Source organism: Acinonyx jubatus, chromosome C2, assembly GCF_027475565.1.
Source record: "Acinonyx jubatus isolate Ajub_Pintada_27869175 chromosome C2, VMU_Ajub_asm_v1.0, whole genome shotgun sequence".
Taxonomy (NCBI): Eukaryota; Metazoa; Chordata; class Mammalia; order Carnivora; family Felidae; genus Acinonyx; species Acinonyx jubatus.
The window spans coordinates 591,681-601,754 of NC_069384.1; the positions used below are offsets into that span (position 1 = coordinate 591,681).

General features: G+C 50.9%; 1 protein-coding gene across 5 annotated transcripts in view; it reads left to right on the forward strand.

The window, feature by feature from the left end:
• Positions 1–10,074, forward strand: part of LSS (lanosterol synthase) — a 41,243-nt gene that overhangs the window by 22,747 nt on the left and 8,422 nt on the right. For 2 of the 5 annotated variants that reach the window (XM_027041361.2, XM_027041365.2), the window contains 5 exons: positions 2,154–2,219; positions 2,747–2,827; positions 3,365–3,535; positions 4,520–4,598; positions 5,162–9,999. In XM_027041361.2, coding sequence (XP_026897162.1) covers positions 2,154–2,219; positions 2,747–2,827; positions 3,365–3,535; positions 4,520–4,598; positions 5,162–5,293 — 529 coding nt within the window. In that variant the 3' untranslated portion in view covers positions 5,294–9,999. Of the gene's footprint in view, positions 1–2,153; positions 2,220–2,746; positions 2,828–3,364; positions 3,536–4,519; positions 4,599–5,161; positions 10,000–10,074 lie in introns of those variants that run through there. The other 3 variants (XR_008297442.1, XM_027041362.2, XM_027041364.2) reach the window with 3 other exon arrangements.

Sequence of the window (10,074 nt, forward strand, 5' to 3'; positions counted from 1 at the left end):
TGAAATTTATCACCTTAATCATTTTTATTTTTGTCTTTTTTAAATTATTTTTTTTTTCAACGTTTATTTATTTTTGGGACAGAGAGAGACAGAGCATGAACGGGGGAGGGGCAGAGAGAGAGGGAGACACAGAATCGGAAACAGGCTCCAGGCTCTGAGCCATCAGCCCAGAGCCTGACGCGGGGCTCGAACTCCCGGACCGCGAGATCGTGACCTGGCTGAAGACGGACGCTTAACCGACTGCGCCACCCAGGCGCCCCTTAAATTATTTTTTTAATGTTTATTTATTTTTGAAGGAGAGAAGACAGAGCCCAAGAAGGGAAGGGACAGAAAGAGAGGGAGACACAGAATCGGAAGCAGGCTCCAGGCTCTGAGCCATCAGCCCAGAGCCCGACGCGGGGCTCGAACTCACTAACCGTGAGATCGTGACCTGAGCCGAAGTCGGACGCCCAACCGACTGAGCCACCCAGGCGCCCCGACAAAGTTCTTTTTAATGCTACTTTGTTAAGTTGTTTTTTCCCTCTGTTGTGAATGGGTGTTGTATTTTAGGAAATAATTTTTCTATCTCTGTAAGGATGATAAACATAATCTCTTTTATATGTTAATGTTATAGATGATTACTATAGATCTTCCTAGTGTTAAAACCCCTCTGTTTCTGGAGGTGTTTTATGCCAACTTAGTATTGCATATGTCCAGCTTAGTATTGGCATATATCTATGCTGTATTCAGTTTCTTAATATTTAGATTTGAATTTTGCATCTATGTTCATTAATCAATAGCCTGAAAATTGTGCTTTGCTACATCACTTTTATATGGTCTGTTGGATTTGCAGAATAACAAGGGGTGTTCCTTCCTCTTGTGTTTTCTGAAAGAGTTTGTGTAACATTAGAAGGATCATTGTTGGTGAGTTAGTAGAACTTACCTTTTAAACTTTTAGGCCTGGACTTCTTTTTCTGGGCAAAGTGAGTCCTGTCTTTAGTAGTTGTAGAACCATCCAGGCTCCCTCTCTGCTTGAGGTGGTTTTGAGAAGCTACTTTTCCAGTAGTTTGTGCGTTCTGAGTTTTCCCATATGCTGCCGAAAGTTTTTTTTATTTTCTCTTAACCTTTTAGTTTGCACTATACTTGTGGTCACATCACTCTTTGGTTGCTAGTGTTACTTATTTGTCCCTTCATCCTTTGTTATCTCTTGCTGAGTCACAACATTACTAAGACTTGGTGGCTTCAAACAGCACATGTCTGTTGCCTCACAGTTTCTGTGGGTCGGGAACCTAGGCACAGCCTAACCAGGTGCTCTGCTGCAGGTTCCATGGGGCTGCAGCCAGGATGCCGGCCAGGACTGGGATCTCATCTGAGCAGCGGCTAAGGGAGGGTCTTATGGCATTCATGTAGTTGCTGGCAGGTTTCCATTCCTTGCAAAATATCAGCCTCAGGGTCTCATTTCTTCTCTGACTGTTGTCTGGAGCCACCCTCAGTTTCTTGCCATCTGGGCACCTCTGTGGTGTCTCATGAAGCTGGGAAGGGCCAGGGAGTCTGCTTGTGAGACAGAAGCTAGACTTCCCTGTGCCCGAGTCACGGAAGTGATGTCCCATCAGCTTTGCTGCAATTTGTTGTTTGGGAACAAGTCTTAGGTGCCGTCCACACCCAAGGGATGGGATGACATGGGTGTGGGTACCTGTTGGTGAAGGTCACGGGGGTCACCTTGGAGGGTGTATTTGTATCTTCACTCTGGCCTTTTCAGGGAACCAGTTATTGTCCTAAAGTACCAGTTAGACTTAGGATGGATCTCTGCCCTCAAAATCTATTATTTTCTAATTTTTCATTTCTTTTTAAAATTTCATTCTGTATATTTACTGAAACTCGCGTCAGTGACATTGCGGTGAAACAGAGTTTGTCTGTATCTGTAGCTGCTTGTAATACGGGTTCATCGCTGACATTTTACTTCCCTCCTGCATTTCTTTTCACTGTCAGTTTGCTTCTCCCTCCTCTGCCCTCTCATCCCTTCTTCTCTGACCTTTGCATTTCTTCTCTCAATTGTTGGTTTATTTTTACCTATTTTTGTAAGGGAGACCTTGCTCATTCTTCTGAGGCCGTGGGACGGGTGAACTCCGGGTGGGTGGATTGCTCTGTTGGTTAGCCATCCTTCTGTGTTCCAGGGAGACGCTTGAGCAGGGCCTGGAGTTCTGTCGGCAGAAGCAGCGGGCTGACGGCTCCTGGGAAGGGTAAGTGAGCTCCCGGTTGTGTGCGTGGGATGGGAGGGCTCTGCTCTTTTGTGCTCCTGTGATGCTCAGTCGTGTGCTCCGGGAGTGAGCTGCCAGCAACAGATTTCTGGTGGGCCTTGTTCAGTTTTGAACACTTGGCCTCACCCTGGCGGTGCTTGCTCAGCTCACTGTTAAAGCGGTTTGGCCAAGTGTGTTGGAAGGGCTCGGTGGCCTGGTGCCTGGTTTGTTGTGTCTGTGATTACTCCTTCCTCTGGGTGTGCATCAGTTCTTACACTGCTTTGTGGCGGCAGCAGCTGGAGCCATCTTGTGAGGGCCGGGGATGGCAGGTGTGTTTTCCTTGGCCTGAGAGCCTGGGGGCACTAGTCAGTTGCTTGCTGAAGGCTATGTGGATGGGTTTCTTGCAAATCACCCCAGCTTCCTTGATTCCGTGATGGAGGGTGTTCCCAAAGTCCGGCAGAATTCCTGTTGTTTTACACGCCTTCTGAATGAGACTGCAAGGCTGAGGTCCTCCTCTGTCTCCCCTCCAGCTCCTGGGGAGTTTGCTTCACCTACGGCACCTGGTTTGGGCTGGAGGCTTTCGCCTGCATGGGGCAGACTTACAGCAGCGGGTGAGTATGGGCATTTGTCCCTGCTGGAGTGAGGCTCTTTTCAGCAGGACATTCTGTTGGGGGTGTCTTTTCCTTTGAAGTATTTTGTATTTTTCTAAGCTCATGAGCCAACAGCACCCTTTCTAGTAAAGACACTGCTCTGGGAAGTTTCTGGCTTGTGTGTGGAGGGGCACCTTGGGCTTGCGTGGCCCCCACGCCCAGTGGGATACCCTCTGGGCTGGGCTGAGAGAAGGGAGGCGGCTCAGATCTGAGCTGTCTCCAGCCACCTCACCCAGCTCTGTTTTGTGGTGTTTCGGGGTGGTCATACCTGTGCGGCATCTGCAGCCAGAGAGCTTTACAGTTTATCTTCCCAGCATACCTAGGAGGCAGGTGTCTCTGTGCCCTTCACTTCACATAGTGGGTGGGACTGGGGTGCAGACTGCCTCCCTCCCCCCCACCATTCTCCTCCCCTTACCCCTGGGGAGGCCTGGCCAGTGGGCCATCGGGCCTGGGACCTCCCTGGAGTGACAGCATCTCCTGTCTTGCTGGTCTCTACAGGGCTGTGTGTGCGGCGGTCTCCCAGGCCTGTGACTTCCTGCTATCCCAGCAGATGGTGGATGGGGGCTGGGGGGAAGACTTTGAGTCCTGCGAGCAGCGGCGTTACATACAGAGTGCCACGTCCCAGATCCACAACACATCCTGGGCCTTGATGGGGCTCATGGCCGTCAGGTGGGGGCTGCGAGACCCATCCCCAAGTAGTGGGGTTGGGAGGAGTGGGGTGTGGGTGGCTGACCTGTGAGCAGGCGTGGGAGGAGGTGAGGCCTGCAGGGCGAGGGCATATGTCTGGCCAAACACAGGGCTTCCTGCAGAGAGGCTTGCCTTTTAGAAGACCACCCAAAGTGACAAGGGAGACAAGAGGCCTGTGTCAACAGCGTAGGGTGAGGCAAGTCCCTGTAGCTGCTGTCTTTGGGCCCTCCTACCTCCATGTGTGTGTGTAAGCACAGACACATGCACATGTGTGCACGTGTGCATACATGCACACAGACACGCGTAGTGTCCCAGCCTGTGCGGTCTTGTTGGTTTTGAGGCCATTTGGGGAATCTTCCTAAAACTCCCTCAAAATTAGGCCAGATCAGTGTGAGCAGGAGCAGCAGTCTGTGGGGGGACCTCTAGGGAAGGGGGCTCAGGGACCAACTCCCAATCTGCCTACCACAGCCAAGCTCAGTCCTGCACCCTCCGTCCTGGGGTGTCATCCCTTTCCATGATGAGTGAGGATTAGCACATGTGGCGTGTGCGGCCCTCAGAGGGTCCTGAGGACCAGTGGGCCAGACAGCCATGAGGTTTCACCTCATTCTGTCCAAAAGAGCAGCATCTTGTGGCAGGGCCCTGGGGCAGGTCTGGAGCAGGCGGGGCCATCAGCCAGCCACAAGTGTGGGGCTGCCCACCTGGCCGGCTCACCTCCACATTGGCTGCCTTTTGCATTTTTCTGGGATTCTGGGTAGAAAACGTGCAGCGGTAGCCTGCGGCGTGCTAACTCTCATGGTGGGTTCTGGTTCCTTGTGTGCGTCAGCGCCAGTTCAGTCACCATGCAGGATTTCCCATCTGCCTTGTGCCAGTAGCGCAAGGGTGCGGGTGCAGGTTGGGCTGTAGCCAGAGGCGCTTCCCCCAGAGAGTGGTGGCAGGTGCACTCAGTGCCTCCTCTTCCCCCCCCAGGCATCCCTGCGTAGAGGCCCTGGAGAAGGGAGTCCGGTGTCTGCTTAGAAAACAGCTCCCCAATGGCGACTGGCCCCAGGTATGCTGAGGAGGTCTGAAGAACTCAAGGCCCAGCACCGACCTCGATTTGCACGAATGTTTTCACAGCCCTACGCTGTCCCTGTGTCCCTGGTGACCTCCTCGCGGGCGGGGTCTCAGCTTTGGGGATTTGAGATTAGTGAACACCGCCAATGAGAGCCTGTGGTGGAAGCAGGTCTACAATGAAGCCCTGGCTCGGAGGCAGGGCTGGTGGTGCTGGGGCAGAGGACGCTGGATAGCCTCAGACTCTGCCTCAGCATGGAGTGCAGGAGCACCTTCACCTGTCTCCTCTGATGTGGGGTCATGAGGTCACACGAGGCTGACCCCCTCCCTTGGATGAGTCCAGGGTTGACAGCTGTGAGGGGCTGGTAACTCAGGCCAGAGGGTTTGCTGCAGGGTGAGGGGTCCAGAGCTAGGGTGGTAGCAGGGGGATGGCCTGCAGAGGTTCCCTCGGAAACCCCCCTGCCTCTGGGAGCCTGCCAGCTCTCTGGCTAGGGTCTCTGTTCAGGGACCCCCTTAGCCACCTGCTAGAGCCTTTGTGTTTATTTCTCTGTGTTCTTTCAGGAGAACATCCCTGGCGTCTTCAACAAGTCATGTGTCATCAACTACAGCAGCTACAGGAACATCTTCCCCATCTGGGCCCTTGGCCGCTTCTCCCACCTGTACCCTGAGAGTGCCCTTGCTGGCCGCCCTTGAGGGTGCCTGGCAGGCAGGTGGGTGGTGGGCACTGTCGTCCGGGAGGGCGGGGCAGGAAGGGGGCATCATCTCCGGTGAGCTGCAGGATCCCCTGCCCAGGGGTCCAGTGCCCCTCACAAACCCCTTCCCCAGGGTGGGACCAGGCCTGGGGCAGGGGTGGGGCCGGTGGCTTTAGGTACTTGATTTTCAGGGTAGGTTTAGTTCTTAGAAGAGCTCGTGGAGCTCAGGTGAGGAAAGGAACAAGATGAGCCATGATCCTGGCACAGTGTGTTCTGCAGCACCTAGCCAGGGTGTGCGGCCTTGCTTTGGGGCTGGGAGGGCTTTCTCCACCAGTACTTCAGTTCTTGGGAGAGGGGAGTGCGGCCTCCCCTCTTCCTGCCCGGTGCTGCCCAGGAGCCAGCCCGACTGGGCTTGCCCCTAGGCTGGCTCTTCCTATTTCTTCTGTCTGTGGGGCTGAGGGACGTGATCTGTTCACCGTGGCGGCCCCGGGCACGGCAAGGGACAGGGACCGGACTCGCCGAGTGTCTGTGGCTGTGTGGAGGGGAGTCAGATGTGGCTGCTGGCCGTGCCCTACACCCTAGGTTCACCCACACTGCATCGTGGTCACCAGTTGTGAGCGCCAGTATCGCTCTCTCCCGAGTTTGTAGCCTGCAGTGTCTCGTGCTGACAGGCGCAGGCAGGAGACTAAGTGTGACGAGGGACAAGTGCTCGTGATGGTTCAGTGGTTACCACCATGGGGCACCACGTGTGCCAGGCACAGCGGAGCAGTCAGCGCTGCTGGCTGGACGGGCCTGATGCTGTAGGGTGCCCTCTTGGCCGCCGCCAATGCTCGTGTCCTGGTTTGTGCTCTGAGGGGAAGTGAGGGCTGGAATTCCAGGGTGGTGCCTCTTAGGAGCTAAACCTTTCAATTCCCTTCTGGCTCTATGTCTGGTTTGGTGTGCATGGATTTGGGGGCCAGGATGGAAAAACCTGGGCTCTGGATTTGCCTTTGACCTATGAGGACAAGTGGGTCATGTGCTCAGGGCTTCTCTAGGAGTGTGGCTGTGAGGAGTCACCAAGAGCTTTGAAGAGAATAAAATCCAGGCCTGGTGTTGCCCCTAGGGCCCTGCTCTGGTTGGCCACCCTAGTGCCTCTCTGCCTGTTCTTCTGTGCCACCTCCTGGATTGGTAGCCGCCCCTGACTGTGCTCCCTTGGCAGACCGTCCTCCCTCGGACAGCCAGATGTCTGAGTGTTCCTCTGCTCCTGCCGTTCTCTGCCCAGATCCCTCCAGGGCCATTGCTGAGACTTTACACCATATGGCCTTGACCCTGCAGCTCTCTTGGCCTTGAGTGCCATCCCTGACTCTGCTTGGGGCTTGCCTGCTTTGGGCTTGAGCTGTTCCTTCACTAACTTCTCTTGCCCCAGGGTGGTGCTTCTGCTATGAGCCCTGCAGGGCTGGGTTTTGTGTACACGTAGATGGCCCCATCGGCTCTACTGGCTGCCACACTGTGTGGCATGTAGTGGGTGTTCAGTGGATACCTGTTGACATCAACACTTCTCCCCAGACATTTTTAAACTCGGGTTTATTTTGGCTGGAGGAACTGTTGGGATCCATTTGAAATCATCAGGTTTGCTCTTGCACTTCTTTTCGTGGCCCCTGTTCTCCCCAGCTGGGGTAATAGCAACATAGGTGGTGATTGACCACAGTCTGCTCCTTGAAGTGGCTGCTGTCCCTGGTAGGCTCCCAGCCATGGCCAGATCATAGGGTTAATGAAAATCTGCTTTTATACTGCAAATGTTGTCACTTCTGTGGGCAGCTACCTTAATAAATTGACATGTGATTCCCTTAGAAGCATGTCACACTTGTGTTTTGTCTCGTCTTGGAAAGAGTCACAGATCTGGGGTTTTCAGAGACTCACTTGGATACCATGTTGGACACTGGGCCACCACCTCATCAGTTTCAGGGGATAAGAGTAACTGCTTAAAGATGAGCAGGTGCATGTTGTTTTGAATGGAAATTATGCGCTTCAGCCTAATTAAAAATCAAGTTCTCAACAAAACAGAACAGAAATAGACAGAATGGACTCATGAATATAGAACAAACTGGTGCTTGCCAGAGGGGAGAGGATGGGGGATGAGTGAAATAGGAGAAGGGGCATAAGAACACAAACTTCCAGTTATAAAATATGTAAGTCAAATGATAGAAAGTACAGCATGAAACATATAGCTGATGATACAGCAGTCCCGTTGGGTGGTGACTGCACTTACTTTGGGGGTACTGAGCATGTACACAGTTGAATCAGTGTGGTGCACCTGAAACTAACACAACCTTGCGTGTCAGTTGTACTTGAGATTAAAAAAGAATCAGGCTCTCTTTCCTGGGCAAATCATCAAAGATGCTTGAATTCAAATTATTTTTGGTTATTGGGAGCAGATTCTGAGTATTTACTGGGAAGTTTTTGCTGGAGCCATATTAGGTTTTCTGCATTCACCAGATGTAAACTTTAAACCTTTCCTTTGAGGAATTCTCTAACTATAAATCCTTAACTCACAGTGGAAATTCGACTCTAAGAAAATACTTTTCCTTACTGAACCCAATCAATATGCTACATATATTTAAATTTTATTTAGGCAATAAAATGTTATAAAAAGTAATGCTATTTACTGTTGCTTCTTTATCCTTTTCTTATCTCAGCAGTTATGCTAATTATAGGTTAATTGGTCAGCTTGATTTATCTTTGTCTCCATCTGCAATATAAATTTTTATTCACGATTCACTTTGTTTAAAAAGGAATTGAGGGTAGAAACAGTCAGAGGAAAGTCGATAGGACATGAGGCATGGGTCGGGGTCAGATTGGTTTGTTCTTATGACCTCAGTTTTGGTGCTTAGCTTTCTAGGAGGTGGCTGGAGCTTACACACAACAGCCCCAGTAGTTGGGGAGATGCTGGTCTCACCGGTTGTGGATGGGTCACAGCTAGGGCGTCTGCTCGTGGTGGGATCCCACCATAGTCACCCACATAGGTGGCAATGGAAGGAGGCTGAGGATGCTGCTCTGGAGAGCACCGGGCCACTCTGTGGTATGAACTTCATGCCTGGCATTTTCACCTGGGGTTTTGGGTGCTGTCTCAAAGACTCCCTTTCATCACTCAGGAGGATATAAGGGTGATATGGATAACTTAAGGTTACCTGTTTTCTTCAGTGAAAACGATTCACCCATCAGTTTCTCCATGATGACTACTGGTGGGTGATTTCCAACCTTCCTCTGGGGACAGTGATGGCCCAGGGAGTGTCTGAAACCCATGCTTGAGACAAGTGGAGAACAGCTAGTTTGCATGGCTTCAGGTGGCCTCAGATACCTTCCCCACAACCAGGCCTTTTGTGGGAGTGAGACGCAGTGGGCTGGAGACCCTGTGTCTTTGATGCCCTCTCTGGTTCTTGGGAGGGGGTAGAGAAGTGGGGACTATTCTTGGACCATCCAGGAACAGGTGAGCACTGAAACAGCCCATGGTGGCCAGAATACTTAAAAAAAAAAAGTGCCAGTGACCTGTTGGATGATCTTGTGTGGTCCAACATGCATATGATTGGAGTCTCACAGAATGGGGTGGGAGGGAGGCAGAAAAACGTCTGAGTAATCATGGCTGAAATTTTTCCAGATATGGAATATATAAACCCATAGATCTGTGATGCTCAGCAGACACAGAACAATCACACAGACGAAACATGCCAAAACCAAAACCTCCTCCAGAGCACATCATGAGTTGATGAAAACCAGTGATGAATAAAGGCTTAAAAGCAATCAAAAACAGACATGTTATATACAGGTGAACAAAGGGAAGGACAGCTGACTTCTCATCAGGTAAAATGCAAACCAGAAGGCAGTGCTGCATGACGTCTTTATAAAGTATTAAAAGGGAAAAACTGGTCAGCTTAAAATTCTCTATTCACAGAAAATGAAAGTGAAGGCAAAGTAGACCCTTGCCAGACAAACCAAAACTGAAGGAATTCTCCAGCAGCCTTGCCCTACAAGAAACGTTGTTTGGGCCCAAGGATAGTGATAACCAGGTGGAAACTGATCTGCACCAAAGAATGAGGCCCAGAAATGTTACGTGTAGAAGGCTTTTTCCCCTTTGTTAAAAACAAGCATACAAACAAAAACCTCTTTAAAATAGAATTAACTTTTGAAGGCAAAAACAAGAATGTGAACACGGACAAGAGATGTGCTGGAGGACAACGGCAGATGCTCAGATGCTGCCGAGAGGGCTCCCCTTGTGTGTCAAGTGCTGCGTCCCCAAGTGACAGTATTTCCCGGGACACAGGTTGTTGTAAGTAAAAGGAACCTATTGTGAACCCAGAGTAAACCACTAAAAAAAAGGAAGGGGGTATAGCTAGAAAACTGATAAAGGGGACAAAATAATCCCGAAGGAGACAGGAAGAAAGAACAGACAGGACGATAGAAAATGTGATAAACCTAACTCTTGTGGACTGGATTGTGTCTCCCAACATTCATTTGGAAGAAAAGGACCTAAATTTGGGTATGGGGCCTTTCAGAAGATAATAAGGTTAAATGAAGTCACAGGGTGGCTCTGATCTGATAGGACTGGTGTCCTAAGAAGAGATGAGGGGACACACAGGAACGACCACGTGAGGACAGAACTCTGCCCACACCTGATTCTCAGGTTTTGTGCTTTCAGAACTGTAAGAAAATAAATTTCTGTTGTTAAAGCCACCCAGTCTGCTGTTTTGTTAGGTAGCCCTAGAAAACTGCCGCACCAACCATTTAAGTAATTTTACTAATTGAAGG